A 19559-nucleotide genomic window follows, 5' to 3' on the forward strand; every position below is an offset into this window, starting at 1 on the left:
CCCCCCCTGGGGGCAGAAGGGAGGGGCCCAATAGGGGAAATATAGCAAATTCTTCAATGACAGGATTTTGGCAAAATTTGGTATGAAGCACCTTGGGTGAAGGGGAACCAATTTTGTATAAACAGTGTGCCTGACCCCCCTAGAGGCAGGGCCCAATAGGGGAAATAGAGGTAAGACTTCAAATCTTTCTTCTACCATATGGATTAAGGGATTGTATCGTAATTTAGTCTGGAGCATCCTTGGGTGAAGGGGACTCAATTTTGTATAAATGGTGGGTATGACCCCTTAGGGTAAGGGGTGGAGCTCTGTTTGAAGTTTGTTCTTGCTATATCTCAAGTACTTGATGGATCTTTCTGAAATTTCATATGTGCTTACAGCACCCACCATGGAGTGCTATATCTTTACTTCATACCTATTATTTTGTAGCATGTCAGTATATGGCTGTCTATGCATGTTTTTGCGGGAACTTACTAAATCCAATTTATTAAACAAAAAATTCTTCTGTATGAATATATATTCTTTTAAATTCAATAGTAAAAATTTCAATGTTGTAACAACAAGAATTCACTACCAATTATTTTAGTTTGTTTGAATTGAAGAATTGGTAGTGATGATGATTTTTTTAAACTGGCAAAAAAAAATGCTTAGAGAAAGTGGATAAACCAATTTAAGGACAAATAAGGTTATTCGAAACAGGAAAACATCTCAATATAATCTAGCTAAACTATAGAATATTGTTTACATTTTGCCGACTCAGCTATATTCGGATATGATGTGGGATTCGGATATTACAGACACTTAGATATTTTCACCAGTTATTTTGTATTGAACTGCCATTAAAATGATAATTCGGTGTCGTGGTTGGATAAAGTTACGGTGGTAGATTGTCCATGATGTTATCCAGGACTGCCCTAGGGGGCGGACCGAGACTTGGCTTGGCACGCACACAATACCATTGCTGTTCTGAAGCTGTCCTTTCTCGCCTAGTTTTATGTTGGTGTGGTCCGTATCGTGGTAAATCAGCATTCTTGGCGCGTCCCGATAGATCTCTATATGTATACACATGTGTCAATTTCGGAGAAACTGTTTATTGTCTCACTCTTTGGCACACGCTAGTTTGATTCTGGTGAGAATTGTCTTAAAAATGTATTTTTCACTTATGATGTATTAAACATAATATCTTATTATAATTTTTTTCATTTTATTTCTACAGATTTTCCTGCATTGAAAGAATTTGTTTTTATTTCTCTCGGTTTGATCCATCAGAGTTCTAACCAAAACTGTTACTGAATTAATAACTGTCATCAAATTGTAACAGAATTTGCATAAACTGACAAACAATATCTGGTGACTATATAATACTCAAAGCATCTGTAACTTTTCTACAATAAAACACTATCACATGGATATTTAACTCATTCACCCCTACATATTTAAACTGGACTTGCCCGTTCTTTGATTTGGGTAGGTTCAAATGTGACTTAAGGGGTGAATGGGTTAACAATTTCCTTTACATATTTTAGAATGATGTCAGAATATTCCATATTTATCATGAATGCAAAGCAGGAATGAAAATATCGGTGGATTTTGCAATACATAAGAAATATATTTATGGTGTTCAATCAAAATGGGAAACCTTTAAATTTCCAATTTTTGAAATTTTATGAAGTACGTACCACAGCACAAATAATGCTGGAAATAATAGCCTGGCGTACATAGCTAGGTTCCAATGATGTCACACTTGATAATAAGGAAGAGCACCATTTTGAATAGGTCCCCCTATATGCTGATATTATCTTTAAAAGTGAAGGTAAACATTTGTATTATAAATGAATTATACCTCAGATGTTTTACAAGTAAAAACTTTATAAAATGATATATTCTTCCTCATCATTTCTACAACAACCATTAAAAAATATATAGTACATTATATCATTCCCTGGACTGTAGTATATCATCACCAGACTGTAGTATATCATCATCAGACTATAGTATATCATCATCAGACTGTAGTATATCATCATCAGACTGTAGGATATCATCATCAGACTATAGAATATCATCATCAGACTGTAGTATATCATCATCAGACTATAGTATATCATCATCAGACTGTAGTATATCGTCATCAGACTGTAGGATATCATCATCAGACTGTAGTATATCATCATCAGACTGTAATCTATCATCCCTGGACTGTAGTATATCATCACCTGACTGTAGTATATCATCATCAGACTGTAGGATTTCATCATCAGACTATAGAATATCATCATCAGACTGTAGTATATCATCATCAGACTGTAGTATATCGTCATCAGACTGTAGGATATCATCATCAGACTGTAATATATCATCATCAGACTCTAGTATATCATCACCAGACTGTAGTATATCATCGCCTGACTGTAGTGTTTATCATCATCAGACTGTAGTCTATCATCATCAGACTGTAGTATATCATCATCAGACTATAGTATATCATCATCAGACTGTAGTATGTCATCACCAGACTGTAGTATATCATCATCAGACTATAGTATATCATCATCAGACTGTAGTATATCGTCATCAGACTGTAGGATATCATCATCAGACTGTAATATATCATCATCAGACTCTAGTATATCATCACCAGACTGTAGTATATCATCAACAGACTGTAGTATATCATCACCTGACTGTAGTGTTTATCATCATCAGACTGTAGTATATCATCATCAGACTGTAGTATATCTTAACCAGACTGGAGTATATCATCACCAGACTGTAGTATATCATCACCTGACTGTAGTGTATCATCATCAGACTGTAGTATATCATCACCAGACTGTAGTATATCATCACCAGACTGTAGTATATCATCACCAGACTATAGTATATCATCACCAGACTGTAGTATATCATCCTCAGACTGTAGTATATCATCATCAGACTGTAATATATCATCATCAGACTGTTGTATATCATCACCAGACTGAAATATATTATCATCAGACTGTAATATATCATCACCAGACTGTAGTATATCATCACCAGACTGTATTATATCATCACCAGACTATAGTATATCATCATCAGACTGTAATATATCATCATCAGACTGTAGTATATCATCACCATACTGTAGTATATCATCACTGTAGTATATCATCACCAGACTGTAGGATCATCACCAGACTGTAGTATATCATCACTGTAGTATATCATCACAAGACTGTAGGATATCATCATCAGACTGTAGTATATCATCACCATACTGTAGTATATCATCACCAGACTGTAGTGTTTTATCATCATCAGACTGTAGTATATCATCACCAGACTGTAGTATATCATCACTGTAGTATATCATCACAAGACTGTAGGATATCATCATCAGACTGTAGTATATCATCACCATACTGTAGTATATCATCACCAGACTGTAGTGTTTTATCATCATCAGACTGTAGTATATCATCACCTGACTGTAGTATATCATTACCTGACTGTAGTATATCATCACCAGACTGTAGGATATCATCATTAGACTGTAGTATATCATCACCAGACTGTAATATATCATCACCAGACTGTAGTATATCATAACCAGACTAAAGTATATCAGCACCAGACTGTAGTATATCATTACCAGACTGTAGTATATCATCACTGTAGTATATCATCACAAGACTGTAGGATATCATCATCAGACTGTAGTATATCATCACCAGACTGTATTATATCATCACCTGACTGTAGTATACCATCACCAGACTGTAGTATATCATCCCTGGACTGTATTATATCATCATCAGACTGTAGTATATCATCACCATACTGTAGTATATCATCACTGTAGTATATCATCACAAGACTGTAGGATATCATCATCAGACTGTAGTATATCATCACCATACTGTAGTATATCATCACCAGACTGTAGTGTTTTATCATCATCAGACTGTAGTATATCATCACCAGACTGTAATATATCATCCCTGGACTGTAGTATATCATCATCAGACTGTAGGATATCATCACCAGACTGTAGTATATCATCACTGTAGTATATCATCACCAGACTGTAGGATATCATCATTAGACTGTAGTATATCATCATCAGACTGTAGTATATCATCACCAGACTGTTGTATATCATCATCAGACTGTAGTATATCATCACCATACTGTAGTATATCATCACCAGACTGTAGTATATCATCCCTGGACTGTAGTATATCATCACCAGACTGTAGTATATCATCACCAGACTGTAAGTTCATCACCAGAATGTAATATATCATCACCAGACTGTAATATATCATCCCTGGACTGTAGTATATCATCATCAGACTGTAGTATATCATCACCAGACTGTAGTATATCATCACCAGACTGTAGTATATCATCACCTGACTGTAGTATATCATCACCAGACTGTAGTATATCATCACCAGACTGTAGTATATCATCACCAGACTGTAGTATATCATCACCAGACTGTAGTATATCATCACCAGACTGTAGTATATCATCACCAGACTGTAGTATATCATCACCAGACTGTAGTATATCATCACCAGACTGTAGTATATCATCACCAGACTGTAGTATATCATCACCAGACTGTAGTATATCATCACCAGACTGTAGTATATCATCACCAGACTGTAGTATATCATCACCAGACTGTAGTATATCATCACCAGACTGTAGTATATCATCACCAGACTGTAGTATATCATCACCAGACTGTAGTATATCATCACCAGACTGTAGTATATCATCACCAGACTGTAGTATATCATCACCAGACTGTAGTATATCATCACCAGACTGTAGTATATCATCACCAGACTGTAGTATATCATCACCAGACTGTAGTATATCATCACCAGACTGTAGTATATCATCACCAGACTGTAGTATATCATCACCAGACTGTAGTATATCATCACCAGACTGTAGTATATCATCACCAGACTGTAGTATATCATCACCAGACTGTAGTATATCATCACCAGACTGTAGTATATCATCACCAGACTGTAGTATATCATCACCAGACTGTAGTATATCATCACCAGACTGTAGTATATCATCACCAGACTGTAGTATATCATCACCAGACTGTAGTATATCATCACCAGACTGTAGTATATCATCACCAGACTGTAGTATATCATCACCAGACTGTAGTATATCATCACCAGACTGTAGTATATCATCACCAGACTGTAGTATATCATCACCAGACTGTAGTATATCATCACCAGACTGTAGTATATCATCACCAGACTGTAGTATATCATCACCAGACTGTAGTATATCATCACCAGACTGTAGTATATCATCACCAGACTGTAGTATATCATCACCAGACTGTAGTATATCATCACCAGACTGTAGTATATCATCACCAGACTGTAGTATATCATCACCAGACTGTAGTATATCATCACCAGACTGTAGTATATCATCACCAGACTGTAGTATATCATCACCAGACTGTAGTATATCATCACCAGACTGTAGTATATCATCACCAGACTGTAGTATATCATCACCAGACTGTAGTATATCATCACCAGACTGTAGTATATCATCACCAGACTGTAGTATATCATCACCAGACTGTAGTATATCATCACCAGACTGTAGTATATCATCACCAGACTGTAGTATATCATCACCAGACTGTAGTATATCATCACCAGACTGTAGTATATCATCACCAGACTGTAGTATATCATCACCAGACTGTAGTATATCATCACCAGACTGTAGTATATCATCACCAGACTGTAGTATATCATCACCAGACTGTAGTATATCATCACCAGACTGTAGTATATCATCACCAGACTGTAGTATATCATCACCAGACTGTAGTATATCATCACCAGACTGTAGTATATCATCACCAGACTGTAGTATATCATCACCAGACTGTAGTATATCATCACCAGACTGTAGTATATCATCACCAGACTGTAGTATATCATCACCAGACTGTAGTATATCATCACCAGACTGTAGTATATCATCACCAGACTGTAGTATATCATCACCAGACTGTAGTATATCATCACCAGACTGTAGTATATCATCACCAGACTGTAGTATATCATCACCAGACTGTAGTATATCATCACCAGACTGTAGTATATCATCACCAGACTGTAGTATATCATCACCAGACTGTAGTATATCATCACCAGACTGTAGTATATCATCACCAGACTGTAGTATATCATCACCAGACTGTAGTATATCATCACCAGACTGTAGTATATCATCACCAGACTGTAGTATATCATCACCAGACTGTAGTATATCATCACCAGACTGTAGTATATCATCACCAGACTGTAGTATATCATCACCAGACTGTAGTATATCATCACCAGACTGTAGTATATCATCACCAGACTGTAGTATATCATCACCAGACTGTAGTATATCATCACCAGACTGTAGTATATCATCACCAGACTGTAGTATATCATCACCAGACTGTAGTATATCATCACCAGACTGTAGTATATCATCACCAGACTGTAGTATATCATCACCAGACTGTAGTATATCATCACCAGACTGTAGTATATCATCACCAGACTGTAGTATATCATCACCAGACTGTAGTATATCATCACCAGACTGTAGTATATCATCACCAGACTGTAGTATATCATCACCAGACTGTAGTATATCATCACCAGACTGTAGTATATCATCACCAGACTGTAGTATATCATCACCAGACTGTAGTATATCATCACCAGACTGTAGTATATCATCACCAGACTGTAGTATATCATCACCAGACTGTAGTATATCATCACCAGACTGTAGTATATCATCACCAGACTGTAGTATATCATCACCAGACTGTAGTATATCATCACCAGACTGTAGTATATCATCACCAGACTGTAGTATATCATCACCAGACTGTAGTATATCATCACCAGACTGTAGTATATCATCACCAGACTGTAGTATATCATCACCAGACTGTAGTATATCATCACCAGACTGTAGTATATCATCACCAGACTGTAGTATATCATCACCAGACTGTAGTATATCATCACCAGACTGTAGTATATCATCACCAGACTGTAGTATATCATCACCAGACTGTAGTATATCATCACCAGACTGTAGTATATCATCACCAGACTGTAGTATATCATCACCAGACTGTAGTATATCATCACCAGACTGTAGTATATCATCACCAGACTGTAGTATATCATCACCAGACTGTAGTATATCATCACCAGACTGTAGTATATCATCACCAGACTGTAGTATATCATCACCAGACTGTAGTATATCATCACCAGACTGTAGTATATCATCACCAGACTGTAGTATATCATCACCAGACTGTAGTATATCATCACCAGACTGTAGTATATCATCACCAGACTGTAGTATATCATCACCAGACTGTAGTATATCATCACCAGACTGTAGTATATCATCACCAGACTGTAGTATATCATCACCAGACTGTAGTATATCATCACCAGACTGTAGTATATCATCACCAGACTGTAGTATATCATCACCAGACTGTAGTATATCATCACCAGACTGTAGTATATCATCACCAGACTGTAGTATATCATCACCAGACTGTAGTATATCATCACCAGACTGTAGTATATCATCACCAGACTGTAGTATATCATCACCAGACTGTAGTATATCATCACCAGACTGTAGTATATCATCACCAGACTGTAGTATATCATCACCAGACTGTAGTATATCATCACCAGACTGTAGTATATCATCACCAGACTGTAGTATATCATCACCAGACTGTAGTATATCATCACCAGACTGTAGTATATCATCACCAGACTGTAGTATATCATCACCAGACTGTAGTATATCATCACCAGACTGTAGTATATCATCACCAGACTGTAGTATATCATCACCAGACTGTAGTATATCATCACCAGACTGTAGTATATCATCACCAGACTGTAGTATATCATCACCAGACTGTAGTATATCATCACCAGACTGTAGTATATCATCACCAGACTGTAGTATATCATCACCAGACTGTAGTATATCATCACCAGACTGTAGTATATCATCACCAGACTGTAGTATATCATCACCAGACTGTAGTATATCATCACCAGACTGTAGTATATCATCACCAGACTGTAGTATATCATCACCAGACTGTAGGATATCATCCCTGGACTGTAGTATATCATCACCAGACTATAGTATATCATCACCAGACTGTACTATATCATCCCTGGACTATAGTATATCATCACCAGACTGTAGTATATCATCTATGGACTGTAGGATATCATCTATGGACAGTAGGATATCATTCTTGGACTGTAGGATATCATCCCCAAATTGTAGGATATCATCCCTGGACTATAGTATATCATCACCAGACTGTAGTATATCATCACCAGACTGTTTTATATCATCATCAGACTATAGTATATCATCACCAGACTGTAGTATATCATCATCAGACTGTAGTATATCATCACCAGACTGTAGTATATCATCACCAGACTGTAGTATATCATCAACAGACTTTAGTATATCATCACCAGACTGTAGTATATTATCACCAGACTGTAGTATATCATCACCAGACTGTAGTATATCATCACCAGACTAGTATATCATCACCTGACTGTAGTATATCATCACCTGACTGTAGTATCATCACCAGACTGTAGTATATCATCACCAGACTGTAGTATATCATCACCAGACTATAGTATATCATCATTAGACTGTAGTAAATCATCACCTGTCTGTAGTATATCATCACCTGTCTGTAGTATTTCATCACCTGTCTGTAGTATATCATCACCAGACTATAGTATATCATCCCTGGACTGTAGTATATCATCACCTGTCTGTAGTATATCATCCCTGGACTGTAGTATATCATCACCAGACTATAGTATATCATCATTAGACTGTAGTATATCAACACCTGTCTGTAGTATATCATCACCTGTCTGTAGTATATCATCACCTGTCTGTAGTTTATCATCACCTGAATGTAGTATATCATCACCAGACTGTAGTATATCATCATCAGACTATAGTATATCATCACCAGACTGTAATATATCATCCCTGGACTGTAGTATATCATCATCAGACTGTAGTATATCATCATCAGACTGTAGTATATCATCACCAGACTGTAGTATATCATCCTTGGACTTTAGGATATCATCCCTGGACTGTAGTATATTATCACCTGACTGTAGTATATCATCACTGGACTGTAGTATATCATCACCAGACTGTATCATCACCAGACTGTAGTATATCATCACCAGACTGTATCATCACCAGACTGTTTTATATCACCACCAGACTGTAGTATATCATCACCAGACTGTAGTATATCATCCCCAGACTGTAGGATATCATCACCAGACTGTAGTATATCATTCCTGGACTATAGTATATCATCACCAGACTGTAGTATATCATCACCCGACTGTATTATATCTTCATCTGACTGTAGTATATCATCCCCTGACTGTAGTATATCATCACCAGACTGTAGTATATCATCACCTGTCTGTAGTATATCATCATTAGACTGTAGTATATCATCACCTGTCTGTAGTATATCATCACCTGTCTGTAGTATATCATCACCTGACTGTAGTATATCATCACCTGTCTGTAGTATATCATCCCTGGACTGTAGTATATCATCACCTGTCTGTAGTATTTCATCACCTGTCTGTAGTATATCATCACCAGACTATAGTATATCATCCCTGGACTGTAGGATATCATCCCTGGACTGCAGTATATCATAACCAGACTGGAGGGTATCATCTCTGGACTGTAGTATATCATCATCAGACTGTGTGTGTTGTAGGATATCCTCCCTGGATTGTAGGATATCACCCCCATGCTGTAGTGCATCATCCCTTGACCATAGCATTGTTATCCTCCCCCTTGTAGTACAGTGTATTATCCCCTATAGGATAGTGAGGGCTATTGATTGGTATGTTTGTATAGACAACAGCACCTGTTGACATTGATCAGCGTCAGTGGCCTCTAGCTAAGGGACAGCCTCACATCCTAGCATCACAGTAGTAATATCTTAATTGTGAATGTTTTATTGATCGAGAATGTAATCTAAATATTGATCAAGGTAACATAGCTGTACAGGTCTTTTCTACGATTAATATCATCAGAGTTGTTTGTATAGGCCATTTACAGGACCAGTGTTATTTCACAAGTGTATAAAATGTCCATCTCTGCGCCCAGTGTTTTCCTACCTTGCTATTACGTCCAGTGTTAGGACCAGTTTTGTCCCATGTGTATCTGTATTAGTTTTATGTATGTATTGTCCATCTTTATGCCTGCACTTATAATATTTTTTTCATATTTTATGCATAACTCCACATTTTTTATATGGAGAATATATGGAAACAATGCGAAAAACCTGATTTTGAAAATATTTGATATGGAGAAATTGGACTATTTCACAAAAACAAAATACAAATTATGGACTTTGAATTTGTTTGATGCGGAGAAAAATACTGAAAAATAGGGAAAACATGATTTAAATAAACACAGCTGCATCTGTCCATCTAGAATCCTGGTCAATTTTCATATTGAAATTCTGAAAGCATTCAGCTGGTCAGTTAGTTTGTGTGAAAGGATGAAGGAGCATGTATTTGAGAAGCAAATACCAGCATACTGGTATATTTATTCAGGTATTTTAAAAGTCTATCATTTTGACCGGTATTTTCCAATGTATATAACTATTTATATGTGTATAATGTTCACTGTTACGACCAGTATCGTTTAAGGATGTAGATTGAGCAGGTCAATATTCACTCTATGATGTCAATTCAATTGTAACGTCACAATTATGGTTCCTGCAATACATTCCTCCGTACAATGTTCATACTTTTTTTTCCCCTTTTTAATGATTAAAACATTGTTTACCTTCTAATATTTATAACAATTATGGACTTTTGTTGAGTTGAATCTGTAATGATCTGGACCAGAGAGAATTATATTGACCTCAACACAAGTCAGTAATTGATAAATAGATCACTCCCAGGAAGTTAAGATAGATATTGGCGGGTTGCAAAGGCCCCATAACCACAGATAATAATTTGTGAACCGTATTAAGACGATCTACGACCTAGGTTGTGATAGAACGGTATAATTTTTTATTAATTAATTATTATTAATATTAAATCTGGCATTAAAACCAGTACTGTTGCCCTACCTGTGTTTGTGCTTAAGGTCAACCAAAGGACCAAATTGTCCCACAGATACATCTATACATGTGTAATAAAATCTATTGTTAGGAACAGTATTGGTCTTCCTATACATCTGCAGTAGACCTGCATGTGTACAAGATCCTTTGTCATGATTAACATGGCTTTTTAAGGTCCATTATAACCACACATATTCACCTCAATAAAAGTCTTTGATTGATAAATATGATATACCGTCCACTATTAGGACCAGTATTGCCACATTTGTGTTAAAATCAGTATTTTTAAACGGGTTTTTGGAATTATTAGAAAACAATTGAGCATTATTTAGATACATATACCAATTAACGTGTTATATTTAGTCGTGGGTTGTTTGTCTCATCCTAGTTTATATTGACAGTATTCTTTGGTCTATAAAGGTAGAATTTGTTGAAGAACTTCTTTTAAATCTCTTCAATATTTGATTGCACTTGCATATCCAAGGCCTCTAATTGTTCGAAATTGGGATATTGAAAGATTTGTATATACATATAGGTGTGTTATGCTGCTACAAACAGTAAATTAGCTTCAAAAAGCATCATTCACTACTGCGGGAGGTAGTTATCATAACGGCCACCATTACAATCAGGAGTGATTTTGACAGCTGACGTTATTTTTTCTGTGATGTGACTTTCTCCAACAGTTTGTACGTATTATCGGGAAAAAACCCTCCACAAGTCAAATACTTACCTTATTCAACTCTTTGTTTTACAGGCAAATGCAGACCGATCTGGACACATTTAAAGTCTCAGTGGAAAAGGTCAACGAAGAGGCCAAGAAGATCGGACCTCCAAATCAGGACACAGGTGCCATTTGTCAAATATGTCACAAAACGAAATTTGCCGATGGAGTCGGACATCGATGCAACTACTGTCACCTACGATCATGTGCCCGATGTGGAGGTCGAATGGCTTTAAAACCTAACAAGGTGAGCAGACGTTAAAAACATTACTTTTCGCGGGCTTTAGTAGTGTAGAGTTTGTACCACACTTGTCTTTTGTTAATAGCCCTGTCACCACTGTGGACCATAATGGACTCTACCATTACTAATCATGGTAGAGTCCATTTAAGTAACATAGGGATGATAGGGTTCATAAAGTGTTCTTTAACCATAAGTTGTAATCAACCAGTCTACTCAAACCTTCTGTCTCTTATATCTGTTAAAATTTTCAAACAGTGAACGAGAATCTTGAACAATATCCCCCTCTGACTTTGTGTTCCTCAACTATGGACAATCAGCCATGACCTATTGCTATTGTTTTTGCTTAAATTTTGTTTATAGTTAGTTTTAAAGACACGCAGAACTAATTCAAATCAAACATTAAAAAAATGGTCAACATATTAAGAAAGGAAAATAGAATAAAAAGCTAAAAAAAGCTCGGTCTCTTGCATATTAATTAGCAGACTTTATAATCGCTTCAAACCAATTCCTGTGCTGCCTGACTAGCATCCTTGATATCCAGGGGTTATGCTAATTTTTGCTCTCTGCACCCCTGGAATTTGTTATGGCAAAATTGAAGGCTCGGTGTACAACGCCTTGTTGACGAGACAAGAAAACTAGTTTGATCCTTTGATGTTCATTAAAAGTATCTCGTGGTCATGTAACGGTAACAATTGACAGTCGGGTGTCACTCCTTTGTAATCTTCAAAGTACAGGTATCAGCCTAGCGATTGGTCAGTTTTTTTTACCTAAGACCAATCAAACAGCTATCTTTGTGCTTTCAAATTTGCTATAACATATTCTAGGGGTGTAGAGAGCGAAAGTGAGTGTAACCCCTGAATATCGAGAATGACTGACTAGTAGTTTGTAAAATAATGATATTTATCACTCAAGTTCATAGAAATTGTGATAAAAAATGTTCCATGTTTTGTGACCATTGTTTGTCATTTTAATCTAACTCTCGTTAGTTTATTTTCCAACTTTTGAATTTGAAAATGATCTCACTTGAGATTGGAATATGTGACATTCATCTTGGAACCTCGCTATCATATTTTAAAGTTATGAACATTCTGCCTCCAGTACACAGGTGTACATTACACACATGAGGATACGTCCCTAAATGGTCTTATAGCCGTACCCCTGCAGGTCGGGGATTGAGAAAAGAATCTGCTGTTACCCACTGCATAATTGTAAGAGGCAACTAGTGTGAGAACCCCCTGCACTCATTGCATTAATTTCTCTCTACTTCTAACTACCTTTTGTTTGCTAGCACCTTGCTTGGCAACACCTTACTTTTGGCTTTGATGTTGAACTTTTGCCCAGGTGAGGAAGGCAATGGGTTCTGTCCCCAGGCCAGGACATACTTAAGTCCTTAAAAATGTTAGTTGTTATTCACTGCTTAACGTTCAGCATTTCGGGTAATGGTTGATCACGACCTGTTGTCAGTATAATGTGACCGGGCAGAATGCTATGTAGGGTGCCTTTGTTATGGTATTTCAGTTGGATAGCACTATAAGTCGGCATCCGATCCGCGCTATCACAAGGAGGCAATTACAACAACATACCCTGCCTCAAGCATGCATATACACATGCACCCTAATACACAATACATGGAGGCACGTCCTTAAATGACCCTATTCTGTTGATTAAGGACATAAAAGCCTTAACAACCCAACCCAACTGTTATAGCTGATAACAGCTGGACGTTAAACCTTATAAATCAAACTTAATTACCTTTATTAGGACAAATATTCAACCTTCACAGAATAAGAACTCCAGCTGGGAAATAAAGATATAATCTTTAAAAGACAAATTCTCAACCCATTTACCCCTAAAGTCACATTTGAACCTTACCAAATCAAAGACTGGACAGGTCCAGTTTAGATAAGTAGGGTTTGAATGAGTACATAACAAGTGAAGGGATTTTCGACCTGCGTGAAATTGGTCATGGATTACGGGCCAATATAATTCAACAATAAGTATAATTGAATGATTTAGCACCCTCCCCATTGGAGAAAGACTGAGAGGGGCTGTGCCTGAAAGGGGAAATATGGCTTAACTTTTCATGGACTATTCAATAAATAATATATGGTAAAAGGAATGTTTACTCTATTAAGTATTGGGCAATCAAGGGCCTAAAAATGAAAGTTGTGGTCCCCTGCAGAGCAGATGGAGGGAGCCTAAAAGGGGATATGGGGGTCCATCTTTAAAGGACTTAATTCAGTTAATGTAGACTTATATTGATTGTGAGTTATGGTTGGGGGGAGGGCTGTTCTTAGTCATGAGTTGTTGTCCAGGTATTGATTTGTCCAACTCCCACTACAAATCATCCCAGCAGATCTAGAGCTGCATACATCTGTACCCAACCCAATCAGCTTAAATCTGGCCACGCCGCTGAATAATATACGTTATATCCAAACATATTGTCCATAGAAAAATAACAGCACTAGAAATACTAAGCATTAATATTGTTAACAAATTACACTGCAGGAATTTTAATTTGATTTCCCTAGATACTATTAAATAAAAAGAACTATGTACACCTGTTTTTGTTGACAAAGCTTCTGCAGTGAATACCGTAATCATTGATCTCTCCGGCAAACTGCGTTTTTTTGCTTTAAAATAATCGGTATTATGGCTCAGAGTGATCACCGGATCAATGAGCAATAGGCTAAGCCATTAACCCTTTCACCACTGTAGTCCATAATGGACTCATCCATATCAATGCTTGGTAGAGTCTACTAAAGTTACATAGGGGTGAAAGGGTAACGATACAGCATATATATTCAAGTGTTATACTCGAGATCACTCTGACCTATAATAGGAGCGTTATCCACTCTTTAAACATCCGTAAATACGTTTGTTGGTATTCCTGATACCACTTGATTTGATTTATTTGCAAATCACACAAAAAAAAATGTCTTAAGAGACCATCTGCCTTTAAAATACCTGCCTATTATGATTACTTGTATATCAAAACACCTGTCTAAAAAGATCACCTGCTTAGAACACACCTGTTATTCATTATGCCTTATTGTACATAACACACCTGTCTAAAGAGACACCTGTATATAACATACCTGCCTATTATGACCACTTGTATATTAAAACACCTGTCTAAAGAGACACCTGTCTATAACATAGATGTCTATTATGACCACTTGTATATCAAGAACACCTGTCTAAAGAGACATCTGCCTATAACATACCTGCATATTGACTGCTTGTACATAACCCACCTGTCTAAAGAGACACCTTCCTATAATGTACCTGCCTATTATGACCACTTGTATATTAAAACACCTGTCTAAAGAGACTCCTGTCTATAACATAGATGTCTATTATGACCACTTGTATATCAAGAACACCTGTCTAAAGAGACACCTGTCTATAACATAGATGTCTATTATGACCACTTGTATATCAAGAATACCTGTCTAAAGAGACATCTGCCTATAACATAACTGCATATTGACTGCTTGTACAAACCCCCCCTGTCAAAAGAGACACCTGCCTATAATGTACCTGCCTATTATGACCACTAGTAAATCAGAAACACCATTCTAAAGAGACACCTACCTATAACATACCTGCCTATTATGGCTACTTGTATATCAAAAACACCTGTCTAAAGAGACACCTGTCTATTACAAACCTGCCCATCTTATAACCACTTGTATATCAGAAAACACCTATCCACTTTGCCTATAGCTAAATCCTGCTTATAAAATTTTAATTAATGTATCTTATTGGCGTTTTTACTCTATTTCCTAAGGTAAATCATTTTAAATTTTAGGTACATGTCAATAAAGTTTAAAGATAATTTTGAAGATAGTTTTACATCGATGCACATGTATCATACGTGTGATCCATTTTTTTCTCCAAACTCTGTTAAACCAGAAATTTCATTTTCCCAAACACCGTTATACAAGAATTATTTACTTCATTATACAAATTGTTTGTTTATTTCTCAATAACAAAAGTAATGGTGGACTGTATTGTAGGGAAAATACTCAACGTTCATATGTTCCACTTGGCAGAAACACTGGTCTCATTAATTTTAGAAATTTAGAAATAAAATACTTTTGGTTTTCAATGGTACATATTTTTATGTGTTTTAGTACAGTTTTACAATGGTTTAATATAACTCCATATGGTTTACCATTAGATTAAATGGTTTAGCATGGTTTTAATTGGTTTGGTATAGTTTAATGTGGTATATTATATTTCTCAATGGTTAAGTATGGTTTTAAATTCTTTATTATGGTTTTCCATGGTTTATTATTTGGTTTAGTATAATTTAAAGTTGTTTTATATGGTTTTAAGTGGTTTAGTATGGTTTAAATTGTTAGGTATTGTTTAATGTTCTTTGATATTCTGTAATACATAAAAAAGTAGGGATTAGCATTGAGGACGATGGGTTGCATTAAAAATTAAATTTGAAAAATCGCATTGAAAGAAATAAGAAATAACGATTTATGTTTTGAAACCAGTCATCCTTGATTGGTATATATATTAAACTGAAGTGTTTCCGGAATATTTTCTCTGCAGTATGTAGAGTAATCTATCATGATTAATAATGATAAATCGCCATATGTCAACATGCTAAATTTCAGCTTAAAAAATGTCCTCAACTATTGACATTTAGCCACGAATGTACACTGCAGAAGTAAATCTTTTAGTGACATTTTCATGATAATTTGTATAAATATTTATGAAATATATTTAAATTTTATGAGGATGTTTGTTGATAATAAGCTGATTCCCGTACTAGTACGTGAATACTGTGCATGCACATATACACACTATAGCTGAACCAGTCTGCTGATGGTGAAAGGCCACGCTCCCATCCTATATATATATATATATATGTACAGCATTAGTCCTTATATTACTTATTGATTTTCATGCGGGAAGCTTTTAAAATATTTAGCCCTGCAAATATGTTATAGCCAACATCTTAGGTTGCCGGCTTCAGACTCTCTGCTTTCCCGTAGTAATATGTCCTCAACTTTCCTCATTCCTAAATTTGTAGAAACCTCCCCCTGGGGCGAAAACAGAAACACCAGTGGTAAGTATATATTACAGATTTGGCACAAAAATGAAAAAAGAAGAAATGAAAAATAATATGTTGTTTCAAAGACAATATGTGTCATATTGTTTAATTATTAGGAGTGGGTGTGGAAAGTCTACTTAGGCTATCAATAATAAGTATTACAAAGGATCTTCTAAGCAAGTCAATTTTTTTCAAAATATATACCGGTACACTGAACTACTCCTCTACTAAAACAGACATGATAGGATCTTAGTGAGATTAAAGTTAATAACACAATAGGATTTATTTAAATTTGATAACACATTGAGTCACAGACTCATCTTATATGTGGTTAACTTTTAATTGTAAAAAAATACAAAAAAAAACATACATAAAATGTTATGTTTGGAATTGAATCATAGATGATCTCACAGATAAATTTAGAAAGAAAAAAAATGTCATAATAATCAAATTAATTATTTAATTATCAAATGTCACTACTGATAAAGTATGAATTCTCATGTTGCACTTCAGGAGTTCTGAAAACACAAATTGTATCTCGATCATATACAAATTTGCCAATATGGCAAATTGTAAAAATCAACCAAAGATATGCTTATATAGCACAGGTTAACTTACCAATCAAGATATTGCAGAATATGAAATTAATATTCAAAAGTGTAATTAAAACTAAAATCTATTAATTAAATACACATGTGAAAGACATCAGGTACTCTAATGAAAAATCTCAGAGATATTTGACATTAACGATTCAATGATTTTAAGATTTATGTTAACGAACAAAGAATTATTAATTAACATGTAGCCCATTGGGCTGGTTACGGGATCTATTTTAATATATGTGCTGTCAATACAAAGAAACAGTCACTTTCACAGGTGGACTCTTTTCATTGTTCTTCAAATTTCTGTCTGCTTGAATTTTTATCTGTTTAAACTTTTCATCACCACTTTTCTTCTGACTTTAAACTGAAATCTTTATTGCATGTATCACAGTTTCATATTATAGCCCTTTTAGATAATTTTATTTCTCACATTTAACAAAGTTCTTTTTCAGTAAGGATCCCATACCACTGCCAAAAATTGTAACTCCAACTTTTATGCATTGGAAACTGTTTTTTTATGTCATGACTATAACGTTGATAAATCTTTTCTGATAAGAAACCATACCTTGTGGGACTTAAACGAAAAAATAATGAAAATAAAATAAAAAATATATGATCAACAAAAGTGTTCTGAGAGTAAAACATTAAGCGAGGCCAGACTGGGATTCAAACAGTGGACAGGTTGTTATACTATTGGTCTAACCAAATGAGCTACCCAGGTCAACGGATGTGTTCTGGCCTAGCTAACAGTGCTACAGTTATGTATCCCAAACGGAAGTGAAGGACAGAAGTTAAGGGGAGGTTACTGTATATAGAGAAAATGGCAGTGCAGTGGGAAAGGGATCTTTAAGGAAGTTATTAATAAGTTATTAGTCAAAATTTAGATATTGTTAAATTTTGATGAAAATTGGTATACAGGGGTATAAGGGGACTGTGAATTCAACCGCATAGGATTCATTGCCATAGCAACCACACATGCTTCTAATTGGTCGAAATTTAGATATAGTCCAATTTTGATGAAAATTGATGTATATAGGGGTATTTAAGGGACTGCGAGTTCAACCACATATGTTTCATTGTCATAGAACCACACAGAGGCTTCTAATTGGTTGAAATTTAGAAATTGTTCGATTTCACTCAAATTCAGTTTGTACATTGTAGGTGTATTATTGCATTGCGATCCTTTTCTGATGCATCTATTTGACTATTGGGGGCAGTTTGGGGGACTTTTGTAATAGTCCCCCATTACAATTAGTACTTGTTTCAATTGATTTTGACCACTCTTGTTAACCACAAGGGAAGTATTCATGTACAGAGAATTTTATCGTGGGAATTAGAAACAGGAATACTCCGAGAAAACCAAAGTGGTTGGGCAGGTTATCTGTACCTTTTCATGGGAAGACTTCATTTCTGATAGGTCGTTTATCAAACTGTCACACAATGGTCCAATAGGAAAAATAAATCAAATAAGTTTATCGTTATGTTTTAGGGTGTTAAGGTAAATACTTTCGTTAATATTTACTGAAAAAATGTGCAATCGGAAATATGTAGGTAAAACTTGCTAGAGTGATGTATAATTTCATTATGCTTTCTGACTATCTGTTTTTGCATGCAGCTTTGTATTGTTAGTCAGTGACGTCTTGTTATATATATTT

General features: G+C 35.6%; 1 protein-coding gene across 2 annotated transcripts in view; it reads left to right on the forward strand.

The window, feature by feature from the left end:
- The window catches only part of LOC110465765 (regulating synaptic membrane exocytosis protein 2-like), a 96779-nt gene that overhangs the window by 13660 nt on the left and 63560 nt on the right, over nucleotides 1-19559 (forward strand). For both annotated transcript variants that reach the window (XM_021521838.1, XM_021521839.1), the window contains exons 2-3: nucleotides 12021-12234; nucleotides 17282-17317. In XM_021521838.1, the coding sequence (XP_021377513.1) occupies nucleotides 12021-12234; nucleotides 17282-17317 (250 nt within the window). The remainder of the gene's footprint in view (nucleotides 1-12020; nucleotides 12235-17281; nucleotides 17318-19559) is intronic.

Source organism: Mizuhopecten yessoensis, unplaced genomic scaffold, assembly GCF_002113885.1.
Source record: "Mizuhopecten yessoensis strain PY_sf001 unplaced genomic scaffold, ASM211388v2 scaffold11101, whole genome shotgun sequence".
NCBI lineage: Eukaryota > Metazoa > Mollusca > Bivalvia > Pectinida > Pectinidae > Mizuhopecten > Mizuhopecten yessoensis.